The 24604-nt window shown below is 36.8% G+C and overlaps 1 protein-coding gene across 1 annotated transcript in view; it reads right to left on the reverse strand.

The window, feature by feature from the left end:
* Positions 1-14520: 14520 nt before the first annotated feature.
* Positions 14521-24604, reverse strand: part of LOC135201557 (zinc finger SWIM domain-containing protein 8 homolog) — a 107427-nt gene continuing 97343 nt past the window's right edge. The window contains exons 4-6 of the mRNA XM_064230562.1: positions 20849-20934; positions 19703-19827; positions 14521-16082 (exon numbers count right to left, since the gene is read on the reverse strand). Coding sequence (XP_064086632.1) covers positions 15933-16082; positions 19703-19827; positions 20849-20934 — 361 coding nt within the window. The 3' untranslated portion in view covers positions 14521-15932. The remainder of the gene's footprint in view (positions 16083-19702; positions 19828-20848; positions 20935-24604) is intronic.

Here is a 24604-nt window from a genome sequence, read left to right on the forward strand (position 1 = left end):
TCATGATCTGTATACACAGTATAAGTAATGAAATTTTCCACAATTCTTATGTAGCTGCCATTGTAAATGCAGCAAAGAGACCTTACAAGTTGCTCTGTTAACAATTGGAATATTTTAGTCCAATATAAAAATAAAGTCAGGGAGGGACATTGTTGTCCCCTTCATTTTCCCTGTCTGTCATACTTACCATGTCATCAAAATTTGTACATGATTGAAGGAATTTCAGTCAAACTTGGTACAATGATCAATCAACAGTTCCAAATAGTAGCCGCCCAAGTAATGACATTACACATGGTGACATACCGAGTACAAGTTCTTCCCTGGTGGATAGATACTTATGCAAGAAAATTGTTTAATTCCCCTCATGAGTAACTTCATCTCGGTTATAAGAAGTTGCACAGCAAAGAATAAGCATAACTGAATAAGTCCACTGCAGGAATACAAAATAACTAAGCATATGGACTACTATGTACTTCAGGTAAGCAACGGGACTAGTATAGCTCTAGATATGCCAACATAAGCTGGAAAAATCTCCCATGAATGTTTTCTTAGTGACAGCAAAATACATTTACTTAGAAGCAAGGGATACCATTGTAGCATTGTATTGGCAGCATATGAATAAGCCTAACACTGAAAAACATTCTCCCCACAATTTTTTTTTAAATGTGAAATACTAACAATAAGGCACATGGTTAGTCATCAATATGATTAAAAGGTATGGACGAAGTGATAACTAAAAAACTAGTTCTTCCACTGCAGCTACAAGTACGTCTCCTTAGCATGCAGCCTCCAGGGTACTTCACCCTCACTGCTGGTACTTAACATCAATTTGGATGGGTCTACTGACAAGGGCTTTAGCTTGTAAGACATTAAGCTATTATGTCTATTTGTTCAGAAACAAAGCAATTTTCAAATCCCTATTCTGAATTATCTTATTTCTCCTCATGTAAATCACAATCCATTGTAATTATCTGACTATTTAGAGTAGTTGCCTGAGGTCTATTCAATGGAGTTTAGAACATTTTCAAGCTTTTCATAAAAAAGGAAGACTCAAAATGAAAATGCATTTCGTACAATAACATTTTTTACTTCATGCCTAAAAAAACATTAATTCAGGTACTAATGCTGTATCATTCATTTGTGCAGTAACTCCAACGCCTAATAAGCTTACATCCGTACTTGAGCATTGCACAATAAAATACATTATGTACACTAAATACACTTATTGTATATCTACATCATTTATAACATTCACTCTTTAATAACTACTACTGTATTGTATTATAAGTAGTACTAGAATAAGATTTTACAATGAAGTACGTACATTACTGTACACTTAACAAATACCTCCTATGTATTAATATCGCTGGATATCAACAAACCACAATGTACATTTAAGTATTAATGCCTAATTAATGTCCAGCTGATAATCCAAGTCCATGAAATAATATTCCATCATCAGTTAATCAATACAGGAATGTTTAGCAGTGGCAAATATGGCACACAATTACTTATTTTTTTCATGTGCCCTGATTTTTCTGTCTATTGCTTCCTCCTGGAAAGCCTGGTACACATAGGAGAATATAATAACTTGAACAACAACAACAGCTGTTATAGCAGCATATATGTAATTATTTGGCTCACCAATTCCATATGATTCCTCAATGATTCTCTTGCTATAAAAGAAGGCAATGAATGGTAAACTAAACATTGCGATCGAATGGTAGACTAGTTTCATCAGTACTTGCCGCGGTGTTGGAGCTTTAGGCATCAAATCTGAAGAGGGACTGACTGCTGATTTCTCCTCAACCAAAGGAGATTTCTCTGAAGTTTTTTCTTCCATTGTGGCTGATGTAGCACTGCAACAAATCTGGTTTATGTTCCACCTGTAAAAATTATATTCATTAAAAACGAGAGTATTAGTTAATACAAGCAATAATTTATCAAAGTATGTATACAAATGGAAGCATAGGGTACAAAGATAGCCAAACTAATATGAAACAAGAGTACTTGGACTTAGATTTGTACAGTAACCATGGACAAAGATGGAATACTAAATGGAATGGAGACTGTTAAAGATGGAATACTAAATGGAATGGAGACTGTTAAAGATGGAATACTAAATGAAATGGAGACTGTGAGTGCAATTGCGTCCATTGTAAAGCCTATAGCTAATTGCCTTTATATCAGGTAAATTTATGACTAAAGGCATGTGCCATAAAAAATTTATATGCCATTTTCCTCACTGTTGGTTAAAAGCATCACAGAGCAACTATCTAAATCCTATGTAATTCAATCTGTCCCATTTTCATAAACAATCAATTTCCACCACTATCAAATCCTACAGAATTGCCTGGAAAGACTCACGGTCTTTTCATGAGGAAAAGGAAACCTAAACTTGTTCCCGCTAAAATCAAAAGCTCACCATAAACATTGACAGAGTAGCAAGAGTCGCACGGGTGTTAGGGTAACCTACAGGATTATGAAAAAGCCTCGGGTAAAAAGAAAATGCAGAAAATGCCTATCACAAGTGGGATGGATCAATAACTTCAGAAGAAAGAAAATACAGTTTTGGGAGGAGCAGTTTTGTAAGGTCATGAATAAGATATATGGGGGAATAGTATGAAGAGGAATTAAATGTACTTATGAGTGAATTCACACTTTGTTCATTTAAATTAGCTATAAAGAAACTTGGATGGCAAACACCTGGCTATGAAGGAATCACTGTAGTGATGAGTTCAGCTGAAAGTGAAATGACCATAAAGTATTTCTCTTAAATATGTAAAGCTAAGTGAAGTTGTCCAAGGATGAAGAAGATGCCAAGTTAAGGCTGATGGGATCTTGTCAACTGAATTTTCAGTAAAAAGCAGGGTGCTACACACAGGAATGTTTTTCACTTTTGCCAACATTTTATAAAAAAAAAAAAAAAATTGATTGGAAATGAAAGAGAAATTGCTTAATGGAGTTATGGTGTGAACTGGACTCACAATAACATTTAGATGAAGCTCTTTTAATTAGCAGTCATCAAAATAATTAAACAAGTACAAAATGTGCTGAAGTTTCTTCAGCGCAGCTGCATTTTCTGTGCAGCCACTATAGCATATAATCATGGCCACTGAAAATATATCTATCTTTTGGTGGTCTTGGTATAAGTAATTCTGTATGAGCCGCAGCCCATGAAACTTTAACCACGGCTCAGTGGTGCCTATCCTATATAGTTGCCAAAAGCATGATTATGGGTAGCTTTAAATAAAACTATTATGGCTAGAGGGCTGTAATTTGTTAAGTTTGATGAATTGCGGGTGGATGTTCAACGTACCAATTTGCAGCCCTCTAGCCTCAGTAGTTTTTAAGATCTGAGGGTGGACAGAAAAAGTGTGAACAGACGGACAAAGCTATCTCAATAGTTTTCTTTTACAGAAAGCTAAAAGCTTGCTTAAAATAAATCTTATGTATACAAATAAGAACACTGCATGTAAGAATCATTCAGCACAAGCTGGGACTGGCTGTTAAACATTATCAAAAAGGCAGTTCATGGTGGTAGGGGGGGGGGGAGTGAAAACCCTACTCATCTCCATCACCAAGAAATTTTCCCTTCAACAGCAAGGATTAAGCAGGGTAGGTGAGATGGAATCATGATGAAAGGCTCTGGGCGGTTCCACAACCTCCTAGAAAATATCCACAAACTTTTGGAATACGTACAGTAAATTCAAAACAAAAACTTAGATAATAATGCAAACCATTATAGTACATTTATTTGTATTTATATAATGTACTACCATCATTACTACTTCAATGGCATGTATTTTGGCAGAGCTCAAAATATTTTTCTTCCTTTCAAAAATCTTTGGGAATTACCAGAAACATTTATATGATTGGTTTGTTTTATGAACATTCTTATTTTGTTCACAATGTGGGCCATTCATAATGATTGCTCTTCATCTTGTTCATACCAACTGCTCTTCCACTCTACCATTTTTGTACCACTTAGTGCAACTCATGACATCATTTCTTTGGGAATGAGTAGTGTTGTCTTATCTGTTCTAGAACATTCTTTTTGTTGTTTACAAAGTAATATGTATTTGTTTGTTCAGTTGTGTATGATGCGGTTGCATATCGACAACTCCACTTCATTCTGATGTACACTGTAGTAAATTTTTGCATTGCATCACATTCACATTCCAGAGTTGAAAGTATGATAACCCTGGGTTTTAATGTTTGCTTTGAATGTTTCTGACACTCATTTTGGCAGAAAATTAGCAGTTCAAGAGATTCTGGATACCACCTTACATCATAAACTCACGGAAGACCCAGTGGCTAAGCAGGCTTTTTAGGTGTGGGGAAAACACAAAGGTGAAACACAAGGCACTGGGTACATACTTACCTGGCTAGGTGGTTTTGCCACTCCTGGAGCCTCCAGCTAACCTAACGTAGGGCAAAGTAAATTAAAATTAACAGGATTACAACCAAACCCAAGCACCCCTAATCTAACCTAACCTGGGACACTGAGCCATTACCTGCCGTGAGGGGTGGAGAGTTAGCTCTACCAGATCTAGGTCACTGGGTTCTTACTTCTTTAGTGTGGGGTGTTACTTTGAAAACATTCAATAAATCTCACCTTAATTGGAACCAGAACTTGGGTAAGTATCATAAAGATTTTAGAATGCAGCCTTGCATTTCCCTCCTTTGTATATTCCCCTACTCAAAAACCTGTTACCTATTGTGGTACCACATGAATGTAGAATATAAGGGTTTCCAGTTCCTTCAAACTAATAGTAATTTGCTATCGCAATGAACATCATAAATATTCTAAACACACAAAAATTCAAATTAGCTAAAATAATAAAAAGAGAAAAGTTACTTGTCAACATTAAAGGAACCATGGCTGAATTAGTGAAACCTAAAACCAATAAACTAATCAGTTTTCAGCACTGTCCACTTTCCAGATGTAAATAACAAAAGACATCACAAATATACAAGCCATCCTTCCATACAATGCACTGGTACAAAAATTCTGATTAGGAGGCCCACTCACTTAAAACGTCACAACACCAGCAAAGAAATTTGAAAAAATCCAAAGGAGTAATAACATTCATCTGTAAATCGAATGTAAAAAAAAAAGTTTGCAATAGATTTTAGTTAAGCATATTAGAGAAAAATATGAACAAAACAAAAAGGTCCAAATTTGAGGATTGGTCAAAAGTAAAAATACCCTATCTTAGTAAAGGTTATGCACTTTCTTCATCCCTGAAGGTAAGAAACATCATAGCATATCCAGTGTCTTGAACTGAGTGCCTTATTAGTATACATCAGGGGCATCCATTCTTAACCTAGTGAAATATGGTTTTTTTTTTTCAGTTTATGTGATTATAGTGAACTTGATATTCATTTCTGTCATAGTATATGCTTACCTAACCAATTACGCACATAATCCCATGTCTAAAAAAGTAAGAAAGACCCAGTAAAAAGCCACACCTACTGGGTCAGGTTCCGGAAGGCAGGACCTGGCATCCTATGTCATGTTATGTTAAAACATGCAGTATCCCTAGCTTCCACTCATTGTCAGTCATTCTCCTGATCAAAATTCCTTGGTTTCCCACTGGAGATCCCCAATATTATTACATATAGGGGCAGAGGGAATAACCAGGAGGGTTAACCAAGAATTTATTGTGGAAATATTAAAATAAAACCATATTTTGCCAGTCTTAGAACATGGTTTTAAGCCTTAATGGACAGATAGCATCATAGTAAATAGTTATAATTGTAATTTTGCAAAGAATAGTGCAAAGAAATATAAGAAAAACCATGTATAATCCAAAAAAGTTACTACATCTTCGATCTCGGTAAATTTACGTAAATATTTTATGTACAACAAGTATACTCAGAATTTGTTACTGATTTTAGTTCTTATCTGTATATTGTGTGAGCTGTAATTATAATCTTACAAAATAAAATACAAATTATTAGAAAAATCATGTATGACTTGGTAAAACTTATGATTGTCATGAAGAACAGGCCAAAAAATGGGTTGTAAATATGTAGTCACTTTCAACTTACCATGGAAGATAGCGAGAATTTTCAGACTTTCTTGCACCAAGTGCATTTGCAAATCTTCCTCTTTCCATTGATGTGTTTTTTTTTAAACTGGCCAACCTCAAAGACTGCCTGGTCAGGAGTGCTGCATACTTTTTTTTCGCCCATCTCTTAAGGGTTAAATACAAATTTAACACGTCTTATATTCAGGGTAAAACTGAAGATTAATACCGCATTACACTGGTTTGGTGTCACTACCCATTTATGTGCAAAATGGTCACTGGGTAGTGTGCAGAATAGGGAGACAGGAGTAAGCATTAGTAATTTCTCATCCTACCAAACAGAAATCTAGTCCTGCCAATATTTCCAATATTCAGTATAACTTTGGGGAGTCCATAGAGCTCCTAGTTAGGTTAGGAAGGTAAGTTTTGACTAGGTCAGGGCAGGATGGGCATGACACTCTAGGAAAGCTTGGGTTAAGGTCGTTTTGGTTAGGGCAAAGCTAGTGCCAGACAATGTGTCCAAACAAAACTTTAGTCCTGCTATTCTGTTTCTGATGCCATGTAACCTGAGGGATGCGGCGGGACCAAAGCCCCGCTCCCCAGCCAGGGCAGGGCATGGCGCCCTTAGGAAGTTAACGTCTAGTCTAGTTAGGTCACGAAACAGCATTCTAGGAAAGGTAAAATTTGGCCTAGGTATTTTTCACAGCAGGATTTCCCACGCCTTCACCTGTCTCCAAAATCTGCATTCCCTCCAGCGCGCCGTGTTTGGTACCAGCCCGTAGGGAATGAATCAAAACACAAACAAAAGATAGTAAACATTTAAATAAACAAGGCATACCTAAACAAAAACAAATAACGGGTGGTAGCCTAGGTATTTAGGTTAGGTATAGCCTACCTATATTAGGCTACCTATACTCTGTTTTTTTTCATCTGTCCATCTGCCTGTGGTGTTTTTGTATGGCAACACTGCGTCCCTGGCTTTAGATAGTCACATTCAGCTTACATTCAACGATTATTATAATATCCTATTTCGAATATTAACGGTGTAATTCGCATACAGTAAATTATTAAAACACTTTTCAGTTGCAATGTACACCCAGATATCCTTTTATTTACCTAAAACTTACACATAGCGTAACTATCTAAAGCCCGGGACGCAGTGTTGCCATACAAAAACACCACAGGCAGATGGACAGATGAAAAAAAACAGAGTATAGCTTGGCTATTACGGTCGGGGACTGGCGGAAACCAGGTGGCTGCAGTTCTTTAGTGGTTGATAGGGCGGCAAGAAGAATACAGAATAGGCTATCGTCGTCTAAATTGTGAGCTTGCTAAGCTACTAGGCTTCGGTAGACAAAATGGCCTACTAAGCTAGCCCACCTACCTAGGCTAGTCTAATCTGCTACCTACTACTAGCCTAGATACTAGGTATACCTCTATTTAAAACAGATACCTACCTAGGTAGTAGGTAAGCCACATTTATACACATTTTGCTTTGCGTCAAGTCAAGTCTACCGCTAACTGAATACTTCACATAATGCCGAGTCTTTGTTACTGACGTTATGAAACACTTACCAAAGGAAAGGCCAATCGTCAGGTGGGTTTGTTGACAGTAACTGACTGTCACCTCCTTCCAATCAGTCAAAATTTTACCATGCAGCCCTTCAAAAGTCATGAAATGTAATGTTTCTCTTATCTTTCTAACAGAAAATCTCTGGTCCTTGTAATCAAGGTGATTATATCTATCTCATTTTATCTATATACTATTTCAAAATTACTAATAAAATTTAAATAATTATTATTGACAAAATTTTATTATCTTTAATCTTTACAATCAGATGCAATACTCAACTAATAGCTGTATTAAACTGCGAAAAGGGTTTAATTTGATCAGCTGATTTTCAAACGGTGTTGTTTATTTCTGTATAAAACGTATCCAAATTTACTATTTCTTCTACGTGTTCCTTTTTCTCATTATTGTTGAAAATCTAACCTTTTAAAATATAAAGTAATAATAAAGAATATGCTTTAAACAATTTTTATGAATGAAATTCCACACTGCATTTCAATCTTTTTCGTTTTCTCATGGTTTAGCGTTGAGAAGTGTTCTTGATGTATTCCTAAATCTGGTTTGCTCTTGGCTAAGCAAAAGAGAAATTTACACAATCTTATTTCGTTTTTTCCTATATTTTACTTATATGCACATTGAATGTAGGATAGGAAAATAATTATAAAATAAATAAACCCAATCTATGCTTCATTTTCAACTTAAATGGCTTCTGGTCATGCAGAATGGTTAATTAATCAGTGCAATGTGTAGCTACCTATTAGTCTTGTACTACGTAAGTACCTACTATTTGAAATTTCATATACATTAGGAACATCCTTAAATTGGCAAAATTGTATTAATTATCTATTGCCAAATTCTATCGGATTCAACAAATCTGGTGTATCGAGTCTTTTTTTTATGTACACGTATTTATCTTTCTTGTTTGATCGATATCTTTCATAATTTATATAATTATATATTATCTAATCTATATATTATTTTTTGCAAACTAAAAGCCTTTCCGACATGATCTATATAAATGTTTTCACATTTTGAATAAATTGAGATCTGATCACAGGAATGTCCGACGAATATAAGTGACATAGATTCACACACACAGACACAACACACACACACACACACACGCGAACACACACACACACACACACACACACACACACATATATATATATATATATATATATATATATATATATATATATATATATATATATATATATATATATATATGTGTGTGTGTGTGTGTGTGTGTGTGTGTGTGTGTGTGTGTGTGTCATATCACATTACCGTGATACACATACATACATCGAGCTACAAATGTCCTTTACTACCCAATTCGCTTTACCTCGGAATTAATATATTTTCATATATGTTAGCATACATGAAAATATATTAATTCCGAGGTAGAGCGAATTAGATATTGAGGGACATTTGTAGCTCGATGTATATAATATATATATATATATATATATATATATATATATATATATATATATATATATATATATATCTAATAAAATGGTAACCCATAAAAACACCAAAATATAGAGAGAAAAGTACTATATTTCAGAGACTGCTGTCTCTCCCTTCAGGTATATGAATGAGAAAGGTTTACAGAAAAGGTGGTATTTAAACCAAGAGATCCATCCACAGGTAAGCCAATTTAGGTCATCCCCGCTGATAATCTTCCTTTAATCTTCTTAAGCGTTGGTTGAATGAAAACTTCGTCGATCACATCTGAAATCCACGCTCCTTTTGAGATGTTCATTACCTGCCTCTCTTTTATTAAGGTCGATTCCTTCATTTGACTCTTGTACCGGCAGTTGCTGCTATAAATTATATGTGACAAATTCCACTTTATTCTATGGTTATGTTCATTTATATGGTTGAAAATAGCTAAGTTCTGTTGTCCATACCTAACTGACCGTTTGTGTTGTATTAATCTCTGGGGAAGTGATTTTTCTGTAAATCGGATGTAAGATTGGTTACAGTCCTGGCATGGGATCTGGTAAACCCCAATGTCCTTGGGCGATGTCTTTTGTTGGACGTTAATCAGGGATTTGGCTAAGGTGTTCGGATAAGTAAATGCAAGACCAGAGATACACCAAACAACAAAATAAAAATTCCCCACCTGGACACGATTAAAAAGGTGACTCAGACCCTTGGAAAATCTAACCCTTTTGCATTTACTTATCCGAACACCTTAGCCAAATCCCTGATTAACGTCCAACAAAAGACATCGCCCAAGGACATTGGGGTTTACCAGATCCCATGCCAGGACTGTAACCAATCTTACATCCGATTTACAGAAAAATCACTTCCCCAGAGATTAATACAACACAAACGGTCAGTTAGGTATGGACAACAGAACTCAGCTATTTTCAACCATATAAATGAACATAACCATAGAATAAACTGGAATTTGTCACATATAATTTATAGCAGCAACTACCGGTACAAGAGTCAAATGATGGAATCGGCCTTAATAAAAGAGAGGCAGGTAATGAACATCTCAAAAGGAGCGTGGATTTCAGATGTGATCGACGAAGTTTTCATTCAACCAACGCTTAAGAAGATTAAAGGAAGATTATCAGCGGGGATGACCTAAATTGGCTTACCTGTGGATGGATCTCTTGGTTTAAATACCACCTTTTCTGTAAACCTTTCTCATTCATATACCTGAAGGGAGAGACAGCAGTCTCTGAAATATAGTACTTTTCTCTCTATATTTTGGTGTTTTTATGGGCTCCTTTTATTAGATGGAATTCTGTTGTAACAGAACATTTTTACCAGTCATATATATATTATATATATATATATATATATATATATATATATAGATATATATATATATATATGTATCGATGTTCCTGCATTTTCTAATATACGGGTCTCATCAAAGAGCACTTATTTATGTGGCACTACTGGCGTGAAAGCGCTTGGCTCCCATACCGTGAAAATTCTAAGCTTTATTCAGCTCTTCACCTTTGACATTTCTTTTGTGAACTGATAGGATATTCACTAGTCGCTATTTGTTGGCAGTGCGTCTGTGTTTGTGTTTTGTTGATCCAAGTTGTTCAACTGTACTGATTGTTTGTTTGTTTGTTTGTTTGTATGGTGTTTTTACGTTGCATGGAACCAGTGGTTATTCAGCAATGAGACCAACGGCTTTACATGACTTCCGAACCACGTCGAGAGTGAACTTCTATTACCAGAATAGGCATCTTCTCTAACCCCTCAGTGGAATGCCCTAGAACCGAACTCGCCGCCACCGAGGTGGCAAACAAAGACCATACCAACCACGCCACTGAGGCGCTTATTCAACTGTACTGAAGCATTAATACTAAAGGCTTAATTTTCTTAAAAAAACAAGAAGTGAAGCGGAGCTTCATTAAGAATATCAGAAATTCTTCATTTTTTTTTATAATTTAACGCTAAATATTCTCAGAATGACTTGGACCGCGACCCGTGTGTCCGTTAATAAGATTAATTAGAGTAATTTTAGATTAGCATAAGACTACAGTAATGGACAAGATCAGTCGGATTAAACTACAAAGGCTTCATCATGCGTTCGCCCATAACCACCTCACTTTCTCCATCAGCAGACTTCCAGCGCCTCAGTGGCGTGGTCGGTATGGTGTTGGCGTACCACCTAGGTGGCCGCGGGTTCGATGCTCGGCCATTCCATTGAGGTGTGAGAGATGTGTAATTCTGGTGATAGAAGTTCACTCTCGACGTGGTTCGGAAGTCACGTAAAGCCGTTGGTCCCGTTGCTGAATAACCACTGGTTCCATGCAACGTAAAAACACCATACAAACAATCAGCAGACTTCGGTAAACCCTGTAGCGGGGTTGTGGTGCCATCAGTGCACCTCACACGGTGCGCTGTAGGCATTACTTTAATGTTCTTTGCAGCGTCTCAAAACCCGTAGGGAGATAGTGCCATCAGAGTACCTCCCACGCATTACTTCGGTTTTCTTTTTTTTTTTTGCAGCGTCCCTTCGGCCACTAGCTGCAACCCCTTTCATTCCATTTAATATTTCCTCTGCTCGTATTGTCTTTTTTCCATCTTACTTTCCACCCTTTCCTAACAATTGTTTCAGCATTAATTTCAGCGCTGGATGTGAATGATCTCATATAGATCCCAGGACTTGGCCCTTGACCTAAATTCTTTTATTCAAATTCCAGCCACTGAAAACCTATTGGATACTCACATTCTAACTCATGGGGGTCCGCGAAACCATTATACATAACCTGTGCATATATAGTGAAAGGAATTTATCGAAATGTCTTTGTTTTTCCTAAACAGTGACCGAGTTGGCATGTAGTATACGTTCTGAGGGCTAACGTGTGCTTCATATATCTGCTGTTCTTCCAGCTTGCTCATCTACCCTGTTTAGTTTTCTTTGACTTCAATGAAATACGTGCACTTTTTTTTTTTACTGTAATGGATAACGTTACTCTGATTTACTGAATTTGCCTGCTTTAGGAGTTCCTGAGATCAAGTACAGTACTGCTGCCGTGTACAGAGTTGAGAGCTTCCTGAAATCAAGTACAGTACTGCCCTGTACGGTATCAGGACAAAATCCCCCGGAGGACAAAATCCCCCGTAGAACAAAATCCCCCATAGGACAAAATCCCCCTTGCCAGAATTCCACCGTTTGCTTGTTTTTCTAACTGGGCAATATTTTTTTTACTAACAGCTACATTAACTAAATCTTCTTACAGTCACAGCAGTACAGTCGTTTGCTCATTTTTCTAAAAAGGCGATATACTTTTTTACTTATATAGTTAATTTAACTAAATCTTCTTACAAAGAGTTAATTTTGGAAATCACTTTAGTACTTCCACCTATAAAGATGGAGTTTGTGAAGAGCACCAAAGGACAGATGAAATTGCATCGTGAAGGATATATCTACGTTAAACACTTTGCTATTACCGGATAAGACCCAAACAACTTGTAACAGATTTACACAAGAAGTAAAAATCTTGACAAATTGCTCGCCTGCGAGTGCAATGGTCGATTTTGAAAGAGCAATGCTGAATACTTTGATAGCGTACTTTCCTGAAGTCGATGTTAAAGGCTGCTTTTTTCATTTGTCCAAAATATTTACAGAAAAATACAAGAGTTTCGTTTACAAAAACATTATCAAGACAATAATGAATTTTCTCTTAAAATGAGAATAATAGCGGCCCTTGCCCTTATTACCCTTGAATCTGTTCATGAAGCGTTAGAAGAGCTCTTATGATATTATACCAGAGGAGAGTTTCTCGATTTTGGATGACTTTGAGGAGCACTATATTGGCAGGCCGTGTCGACGAGGACGCCGAGAACCCACATTTAGCATACCTCTGTGGAATATGCATGCAAGAACAAACGATGAACTTAATTGTACCAGTAATTCTGTGGAAGGATGGCATCGCAGTTTCGTTTCATTTGCTGGGTGTTCCCATCCAGTCATCAGGAAGTTTATGGGTCTCTTAGAGCGAGAAAACAACTTTCAAGATGTTCAGATGAATCAAGTTATTTCTGGTATCGCTAGTGAACCACCTAAAAAGAAATATAAGGATACCACATCACGAATCAAATCAGTTGTGCTAACATTTCAAGAAAAAGCGTATTTAGATTATCTTAGAGGCATTACATTTAACTTTGGGTTTTAAACACATGTTCAGTCTTTGAATAAACAATTTGGCATTTTTCCTGAAATTTGCATTTTCCTCAAATATTTTTATAGTTAAGAATTCCACCTCCTGAGTTAGTTAAAAAAATTCTATCAGTAATATTCAGTTAACCAGAACTATATATGCAATAATAAATGTAAAACTAACAAATGCCTGTACGAGTATTCAATATATTTCTGTTTGGAACTATATAAGCAATGAAAAATAAAACTCGTTACTACTATTATTGGTTGCTTACATTTTCATGACTTTAAATTTGTCCTGCGGGGTTCTGTCCACGCGGGATTTTGTCCAGGGGGGATTTTGTCCTAGAGCCGCCCTATACAGAGCTGAGAACTTCTTGAGATCAAGTACAGTACTCCCCTGTACAGAGTTGAGAGGTTGTCCTTATGGGACTGGACATATTTCGAATAGAATTCCGACCCAGTGAAGCTTCTGATCACTCTTTAAAACGATGGAATTTTCATGAGAGCACACGCCAAATTCTGTATTTTGTGCAAAACATCTCACATTTTTCATTAAAATATCATCGGCAGCAAATACATTCATCAAGATGAAGCTTTCTTTGGCATAATCATCCATTTGGACCAATTTCCCCTCGCATTACTTGTGCAGGATTGAGTCGGTCATCGACATGGGCGTCCGCAGTAGGCCTATTCGCTCCATATTTTTGTCATACAACACATATATGCCCACAATGCCGATCATCCAAACACCTGGTATGTTTATGGCAGTATAGCTTACGATAATAACTCTCAATAATACATAGGAAATGCAAAATACAACAAAAACTGACCTACAAAAAAATAACTTTCTCACAAAACTTCCCAAGCAGGTTGTAAACTAAATATCGCAATTTCTCGCGGTTTCTCGTGACTCTGGGTCCCATTATCATACATTTTCCAGGAAATGTAATGTGTACTCTCTGTCTGGTCACTCTTGTGATATGTGAAACATATAACTCGAAAAGAATATTTTCGCCGTAATTCACGTACGTTAATTAAATAATTTTCCGAAAAAAATATCCAAATTATCCACAGGAGATGATGTAGTTGAGCTACTCTGTTAGATAAAAAAACAAGTGCCACTATTTTGCATCGAAAAAAGAAGGGAGATACCCCTCTCCCACAGCGATCTCCATATCATTGCCGCCCCTCCCCCCACCTTTTTTTTTTTTTTTTTTTTTGCGGACGCCCATGGTCATCGTCTAAGGTTATAAAGGAAAAACACCTTTTTAATAAATATTTACATTTTCATAAATATGCATATAAAATTATATACATTATCCATATAAAACTAATGCTAGCTAAATGCTAAAGTCTTCTTACAATTGGTACAGTTCTAAAGAAGGGAAGGAGGAGACTTCTTCTAAGACAGGAGGAAATACAGTCGCGGATAAATGCAGAAAGCAGGGGAATCGTTCTGTTGGTCTCAAGATCAGCTCCAGGTCGTCTGCGAAAACCCGACTTACAAATGCTAGGAAAATGCGGGGCCTGAGTTTTAACTGCGTGAAATTCACCAATGGATATTTAGGCTCACAGGAAATAGTAGGGCGTCGATGACTTATATGTCGTTTGCGACACCGTTTCAGGATATGAATTGGTAAAAGAAAAAGAAAATTTAGCGCCGCTACAGACATCAACTGTGACTGGTAAGTTTGGTTTTCTTTGTCGACAGAGCTAAGTCCTGCTTTGTACATAAATACAAATTACAGTATGTATACAATTTGTACTTATCGAATGCCAGATCAAAATCGCACGTACAGTACATGGCTTGATAAAGTAAGGAACAGATGATTTACTAAAACATTACTGTACACAGTACAGTAGCTCATACATGACCTCCCTATGAAAGTGGCAACCATGTTTTCACACATTTATTGAATACAGAATTTCACATTTTTCTGATGTGTATCAGAATCTTACAAAGGAAAAGTGTAATATCGTTTCTTCTTTTGCCCGTGAACGGAAATGCCTGTACTGTACATTTCATTTCCTTCCCTCTTGAAAGAACTGGGGTACAATGATATGAGGAAACTGGCAGTTACAAATGCATAAAACTTTGGTGTTGGTAACTCTGTCTCCAGAGTTTTTAAGGAGTTTAAAAAAAGTGGTAAATGCTTTCCTGATGTACTACAGTATGAGTCAACAATCGTTTATGAGAACCGTATGATTCAGAATCATAAGTGTAAATGGTAATGAAACTTGAATAAAGTCTATGAAGTTTTCGATTTTTTTTTCTCAGAGTCGCAGAGTCACTGATTACCAGATTACGAAGAAACACTGAGGCAGTGAATGGCTCATTCCACAATACATGCTCATACGGGGGTGAGCCACGCTCCGGAGATATGTAGTATACGTCTTCACAAGAAATCTTTGAGCATACACACATGGAATACACTGGTCATTCCATATGGATACTTGGTGTCTTTTATTTTCTGAAGGATGCGAGAGTTCTCTCCATTCGTGTATGAAAGACTATGTATTACAATCAGTGGGTCAAGTTTAGGAATTGGTTTTTCTATCGGATCATTGCACTGCTATTGTCACACTGGAAAGGATACAAACAAAATCACTGGATTTCATTTTCTATAGAGTTCTAGACGTCTTCGCACTAGTGAAAAAAAAAATTACCAAAGCCGAGTTACACAAGTGTGGACAGCTCGTGAGGAGGAGTGGTTCCTGACAGATCGAGAGTAGCATTTGGTAGAGGTGAAGTGTTGAGCTCACGCAGTCGCGCCTCTTGGCTGACGGCTTGCTGTATGTTTTGCTGTGCCACAGCTTTCGTCTTCTCCTGCAATGGAAGATGATGATGAGGCTTTAAGAATAATGGGAAGAAATTCATTAATAATCCGTGCTTGGACATCTCTAGTCTATGGGTTAAAATTGGCAATGGCTATGACTGAGGCAAAGGCCAGTCAGTATCAGTCAGCCTGATACAGACTGGCCTTTGCCTCAGTCATAGCCTTTGTCAAGAGGGGAAGGCTGAAATGGTTTGGACATATTGAGAGGATGGAAGGGAATAGAGACCCCAGGAGAGCAGTGAGAGCAGTACAAATAGGAAGTTGCCCGCTGGGTAGGCCAAGAACGAGGGGGATAGACATAATTGTCAGAGATCTTGAAGATGAAATCCAGAACCTAGAGGAAGCGAGGGAAATGGCTCAGGATAGAGACAGATGGAGGAGGAACTGTATCAGCCTGTGCCACTGGCCAGTGGCGGGAAGATAAGTAAAGTAAAGTAAGTAATGACACTTAAAATACTAGAAATATAGGATTGTGATTGCATACCGTCTCTATTCTACGTAAAATAAAGTACAACTTTGTTCAATGGTTAGACAGATGCTGAAGCTGAGTTGGTAAGTCGTTGGTAATTATCTGGCGTTACGATCACAGATGCTAACGCTTCAAAGACATTTAAAATATAGCTCCAAGGACGCTTAGAATGCCAAAAATAAAGGTTCGTGGTAACTTGCTACTGACTGCAAAGACGTACAGTTTCAGTGCCGCGCAAATTCAATCATTCTGCTTAACTGGCTCTGTTTCAAGTGCTGATTTTGTATCCTTGGTTCAATATTTTCGACGTCGGCGACCGTGGAAGTCGTAACGCCAGATAATTCAAAATCAATCAGTCAAATAAGCTTTAGATACTTAAAGCTCTTCTATAGGCCTACTACAGTTATGGTGAGCCACCCATAGCAGTCAGGTCATGTATCCCGCTTCGGTTTACAGTTTTCCTGATGCGATTGGTTCCTGCACAGCGAAATATGAGCTAAAATGTTAGCTAGAAAATTAAAAGAATATTGAGTTTATGGCCAATCGTAGATACTAACTAATAGCAATAAATGCTTTTTAATGTGTGACTCTCTCAGAGCTCTTTTTCCTAACTGTTTAGAAATCTGGATTTGCGTGATTTCACAAACAGTGCTGGAACTATCTCTAAATGGGCAGGAAGTAGGTCATGACAGGTAATGCAGTGCGTATCACTAAAACTGACTGTTGGAACATGTACATAACTACAATAGCAACTAAGTAACAAGCCAAATTAGCAGGGTATTCAGCAGAAACAACTGAAGAAAATTGGAATTTAATGTGATATAAGTTCCCCATTTTTTCGTATAAATGAACCCACTATTCTTTAGCTCGCTGAGTAGAGCCAGTACACGTTACATATAAGCTAAATTTTATTTGATTCTTCCCTTGTGTTTTCTGAAGTGGGATAGTTCACAGGTCACTAAATGAGAGATTCCAAACATGTACGAATTTTGCCTTCAAGTATCTAAGCTTTAATGTAAATGGTCCATTTTACAATTCGCTAAATGTGATAAACGCCTGTTTGGTGCAAAAGTCGAGACATTTCAACAAAGAGAGGATTAATGGTTTATCTTTTTTTATCTTTACATGTAACTTGGACCATCCCAACCCCCACCCCCCACCCCCCACCACGAATCAAGGTAGACTCACCATTTTGCACTTCATTGGCAAGGAAAGGAGGAAAAAAGATTTTGGTTACAAATCACAGGTCAACAGTGTAAGATTGTCAAAAAACCAAACCTGTCCTCCACATGACATTATAGAATGATATTAATCTACGTCAAGATGATAAAAATTAAATGTCAAATTAAATATCGCTTGTGGTCAATTAACTTCTACGGTAGACATGAAATATATATGAGAAGTCATGTGGCGATTTTGTCCAAAATATCTGTCAGGAAATATTTTACATATTGAATTGGAAAAAGTTAGAGGTTTAGGGCATAAAGGTATTATGAGTGAAAAAAGATATTCTGATATATATATATATATATATCTATATATATATATATATATATATATGATGTGTGTGTGTGTGTGTGTGTGTGTTTGTGTGTGTGTGTGTATGTGTGTGTGTGTGTGTGTGTGCGTGTGTGTGTGTGTGTGTGTGTGTGAAACGTAAAATTCCTTATCAAACTAATAACCTATAAACTGGAAGTCTATTTGTCGAGAATACCCAACAGAACAAAGAGAAATAATTCTCCAACATTAATGGAACAAATAATCACAAGTGGTTTCGTCTGGCCACGATCACCGATTATCCGCCGGGCTCCTTCAATAAATAATAACACACGTCTTGAATTCGTTATTCCCGCTGATTTGCAACTCTCACGCGACCGGCTTCAACGAGCGAGACAATGGGCGGTTTCTGAATTAGTTGTTCTTCTTCTTCTGGTTCGGTAATGAACGTCGAGAGCAGAAAGCGGTAAATGTTCAATGTTCAATTACCAGAAGGAAATAAATGAATGACTCGAGTTGTAATGGCGAGTGAAATCGATGAGGAATAATGCAATGATTTTAGAAAATATGAGAATTACCTGACATGAAAGACAGCTCGCTCAGCAAGGAACTGCCAGCGAGGGCAGACGCTGCTCAATCTCTCTCTCTCTCTCTCTCTCTCTCTCTCTCTCTCTCTCTCTCTCTCTCTCTCCAGGTTCTTCAAATGCAGAGGCTGGTTTATATTTCGAGAGGCAAGTGCACATGCCGTTTTTTTTTACTTGGTTGTTAAAAATCTCCCGTAATAGCTTCATGTCAATTTTCAAATTAATTATCTATCACAAAGAGAAACGGAGTTGCAAATGATGTCATGAAACGTCACACTACTCAAAAGTATTACAAGTCATACGTAGCACAGTAAGGAAGTTTGTACCTGATACACGAATAGAAATAAAATCTACAACCAGCTTTGAAGGATTCATACCGTGCATGCCTGTCGTATTAATAATTTATAATGAATCATGTTCATCTGGATTCTTGAATCCTCGTAACGAATATAATAGCAAATGCTTTAATGATAGACAAAAGAGTTACCAATGCGCGTATAAGTTACCGGATACTAATGATGATATTATCAGAGTGAGGACATTGTCTAAAAATGGTATAGTTTACAGATAACTGATGATAATGCTATTGAGGTTATGTCAGCGAGCAGACATTAAGGACATATTTAACGGAATATTAATGATATATGAACAAGGTATTCATAGCCGAACTGCTAATACGGATAAAGGTCATTGAATATTAAAAAAAGGACATCGCGTGACGATCAATCTGCCTAAAAGTGGATAAGATAGGTATAACTTTCCGAGCGCTGATAAAGACACAATGGAGATTTTAATAGTTATAGGCGAAATATGGAGATTTATTTATTTATTTTTTACACTGCAACAGCAAATTAGAGAACACAATGAAATGTGGCACAAACACAAATGAGGCTCATCGAATGGAGCAGATCATCTAAAAATAAACAAGGATGACGTTGGCGATGATAATGCGTAAAGATAGGTCTAGGCGTTGGACCAAGATTCTCCAGCTGACAGAGTTCTAACTATGACCTCACCACCGGACGACATAAAGGCTCGCGCGGGAAACCTTGCTCCTCACCTTTTGCCAAATGAAGACGTTGTGGATCATGGCACACCCGCAGAAGATAATCCCCACTCCTATGAAGACCGACGTTAAGATGGCCGGCGTTGACTGGAAGTGGATGAATGTGTACAGGATGACCCCTGGAAAATGGCAGCTTTGTTTTAGTGAGGCGAATGACGTCATTTCTCTTTTGGATGTGACTCGTTCATAGATATTATTCAAATTGTTCAAGATATTCGTACAAAATTAGTTTAAAATGCCATTATACTTGCAAAGCAAACTTTCTAAATAGTCATTTTCAAACTTTCTGAATTTAAAATGTTCAAACTTTCATCTAGAATATGTTCATGCAAAAAAAATCAAATTAAGAAATTCATGGATTATCAAACTACTGAATTAGCTAGACATCAAAACATAAAAATTACATATATTTACAAATTAATAAAAACCGCATTCCTCCTTTATCTCCCATTATCATTACTATCATTCAAATCGAACCTTTGGTGCCAATGTCAATAGAGCAGAATTTCAAAAGAAGGTGCAATATGTTAATACCCTAATACCATTCTCCTTGCATTTTAATACATTTTTTTATCTATTTGTTGATTTGTTAACTTATTGTTTTTTTTATATATGTAATAAGTTGGGTCTCTTATTTCTGTATTTTCTTTTACCTTCTCTTACTTCTTCCTAATGAACACCATATTCTTTGGAAGCTTGAATTTCAAGTCAGTATCCCCTTTGGTGGGCTTGTTCCTTATGAATAGGTTCATCTACTGAATAATAATAATAATAATAATAATAATAATAATAATAATAATAATAATAATAATATTCTTTGAAAGCTTCAATTTCAAGTCAGTGGCCCCTTTGGTGGGCTTGTTACATGTGAATAGGCTTTACCTTCTGAATAATAATAATAATAATAATAATAATAATAATAATAATAATAATAATAATAATAATAATAATAATAATAATAATAATATTCTTTGGAAGCTTGAATTTCAAGACAGTGGCCCTTTTGGTGTGCTTGTTCCATATGAATAGGTTCAACTGCTGAATAATAATAATAATAATAATAATAATAATAATAATAATAATAATAATAATAATAATAATAATATCATACTGTCATTCCAGATTTCCAGAGAGCCTTACCGGTTAGGAAAACAGGTACAGAGACGAAAAACCCTCCCACGGCACACACCCTCGAGATCGAAGATTGCCTGAGGTATTTGCTCATCCTGCAAAACAAGAGAGGAAATGATTAGTTATTCAGTGACTTTTATATCAATGAAACGCCTGTTATTGTAATACTGTATGTAGAAAGATCAGTGCATAGAGTACTGTGATGTGATTACATTCCTATTGTCTAATCTATAATTTCTACAATATGACCTCCCTTGTTATATCTATCTATCTATTCTATCTATCATCTATATATGTATATATATATATATATATTATATATATATATATATATATATATGTGTGTGTGTGTGTATACACACACACACACACACACACACACACACACACATATATATATATATATATATCTATATATATATATATATATATATATACTATATATATATATATTATTATATATGTCAGCAATGGAAGAGTTCCGTGGAAATCGGAGACGAATAATAAATATTAAAACCAGGGCTTGAATGAAGAGCATCTTTATTTGCGACTAGTAAATCTCCGAAACTAGTCGCAAATAAAGATGCTCTTCATTCAAACCCTAGTTTTAATGATATATATGATATATATATAGTATATATATATATATATATATAATATCTATATATATATAAGATATATATATATATATATAAAAAAAAAAACATAAAAAAAAAAAAAAATTTATATATATGGGGTAAAAAGCCATCACCGGAAAGAAACAAATGCTAATCGCGAATACTCAGTAATGGCGGCGGCGTTACGTTCAGTCATCTATACAAAATAGATTATGCGCAGGTGTGAATCACACAACTCCGCTCCTGCCCAACGATGGGATCCATTTTTGTGGCTTCGCTGGGACGCGGTTTCACCTCGCCAGGATGAGTATTACCTCGTCGAGGGCCTCTCGATATTTTAGGTCACGGCTTAGTGGTGTACAACTCTCTCGAGAGAGAGTAATAAAAAATATTTGTTGTAATTATCCGTCTTTCACTGTTTGCACCAACAGCGGCATGGTATACGTATTTTATTAGGCCGAACCAAAACCAATCTTTTCCTTCCTCTTTGCAGGGTTCAAACGCTGGTCTACTGACATGTGAGCCGAGGGTGACGAGGGCCAGATAGGTGGCACAGCAAAGAGATTACGGCACTGGAGCAGCTTCTCCATTTAGGGGATTAGATTTGCAGGTCATTTTTACCGGCAATGTCTCTGCTTATATAGACTAACAATGCTCATGGTCTATGGTAACAGAGACCTTTTAAATGGCTGCCTTTGCTTTTCACAAATGGCTTTGTTTTTATCTTGATTTTTCATTGTTATTATTGTTAATGTGCGCGTTTGTTTATGAATGTTTAATTCTATGCAACGAATCACTTGAATTAAACTTTTTTTCGGTAAGTCTAAACACCACCACACACATCTTGATTTTATCTTTATTTTTCATTGTTATTATTGTTAATGTGCGCGTTTGTTTATGAATGTTTGATTCTATGCAACGAATCACTTGAATTAAACTTTTTTTTCGGTAAGTACATCCACCCGCGGGCTCCTTATAGAGGAAAAGGGTTCGCTGAGCCTCTTGAGGTTAGGTGGGAGTATTGTGTGGACGGTTTCCCCCTTAATGAACCCTTCCCACACTATCTGCAAAGAGTGAGGTTTTCAGGGGGTTGTCGAGAGGCCACCCTATACAGCACACGGTTACCCTGGGGTCTCTCTCTTAACCCCAGAGGTTGCTTCCTCCCACCAGGGAGCATTGTGTTTACGAAATTATGTTGCTCGCTTTCGTTTCTATGAGCACCTGTTTCTGGAAGTTATGATCATTCCAGAGAGCGTCGTGGGTTGTTGACGATATTCTCGTAATTGGGATACAATGATAGTCCTCGTGGGAGTGTGGTGCCTTCAGTGCACCTCACGTGGTACACTGTATGCATTACTTAAGGTCCTTTACAGCGTCCCTAGGTGTAACCTACTTCACCCATATTACAGTACCTCCGTTCATATTCTCTTCCTTCCATCTGACTTTCCACCCTCTCTAACAATTGTTTCAGAGTGAACTGCGAGTTTTTCCTTCTTACAGTCAATTTCCCTTCCACCGCTGAATGACCTCATAGGTCCCAGCGCTTAGCCTTTGGCCTAAATCCTATATTCTATACTACAATGGTAGTCCTAGTCTTTGACTTTGATGATGATGATAAGTGAGTTTTTGTAACTGTTGCTGTTATAATAATAATAATAATAATAATAATAATAATAATAATAATAATAATAATAATAATAATAATAATAATAATAATATGCTCTGTTAAAAAGAACATGCTTAAAAGAGGGGTCTACCCCTTCATATAATAATAATAATTATGAAACCGACTATCTGGCGCGACATGGGCGTAGTGAAAATGAGGACAAACCTCCTCATTTCCTATTAATGAGAGACTGAAAATAATAATGATACGTTCTCCCTGACCATCTTTACAGAAGCATGGTGCATCTTACCTTCCTAATAACCAAGTTTTCTCAGCAGATGCTCTGCTCAAGAAGAAATCAGAGAACCAGTCGTCATCTGAGTTTCCCCTCTGTGGTCACAGGAACTGGTGTTCCTTATTACTCTTCTGCCTAACGTGATACGTATTCATTCGTTTCATTTTGTTTGTTTATTTCGTGGTCCACATATACTAGCTTGACGAACTGGCGTAAACCATTTTTTCCTCATTCTGAGAAGATAGGTTTCAGAGATTTTGATATTATCCAGAGCTTCTAATTAGCTCGTCTTTTGTGGAAATTTTGTTTGAAAATCTGACAACGAAGACAGATGAAATTTTGATTGGTCAGAAAGTATGAAAAAACTGAGACACTTTGAATGAAAAACTCACAAACTTGAGAGAGAGAGAGAGAGAGAGAGAGAGAGAGAGAGAGAGAGAGAGAGAGAGAGAGAGAGAGTTTTTGAAGGCTAGAGAAGCGAGATTTCATGACCATGCAATTTGGCGACTTAATTAGCAATATCTTTAGCTTATGGCTGACCTGATGGCAAGCGCCATGTCTTCATCAAAGTATTTTGGTAAAAAGAGAAGATAATTGCAAGAGGCTTGTTAGGCTTATTAACTTGAGTTGGGGGAAATGCAACTTCCCTCTAACACACACACACACAGATATATATATATATATATATATATATATATATATATATATATATATATATATATATATATATATTATCCTTTGTCTTTCTGTCGAAGGGAAAATTCAAATGCAAAAAGAAAAATAAAAACCAAATGATTTCACCAATGGGAGTCACTATACCACAAAATAAAAACAAACGGAAAATCCAGAACGTAATGCATCGCCCTCTCTCATCTCAAATGACAAGAAACGACAGAAGAAAAGAAGAAAATAGCTGGCGTTTGGAATACGCGGTGACATGCAATCTAGGCAATCATAATGGGTCTGCCTCCTCCAGTGAAGCGCGGCAGCCTGGCTGCTCAGCAGAGGAACAGCGGCAATAGTGGGTCTCTCGGTTGCTGGCGAGCGCTCCATACCGCGAGATCGTTAAATCATGTTTTATGCTCCAAGTAACGACTCATTGTTTGCAAAATTTTGACGTCTTGGTCGTTTCCGACGGGGAAAAGGGGCCTGGCGTAGGGTGGGAGTCAGAGAGTCACGGAGAGAGAAAGTTAGTACCATACAGCGTTGAGACTAGCGTGTGCCCCCTCAAAGGTCAGAGTTTGAGG

This window comes from Macrobrachium nipponense, chromosome 28, assembly GCF_015104395.2.
Source record: "Macrobrachium nipponense isolate FS-2020 chromosome 28, ASM1510439v2, whole genome shotgun sequence".
NCBI classification, from domain to species: domain Eukaryota; kingdom Metazoa; phylum Arthropoda; class Malacostraca; order Decapoda; family Palaemonidae; genus Macrobrachium; species Macrobrachium nipponense.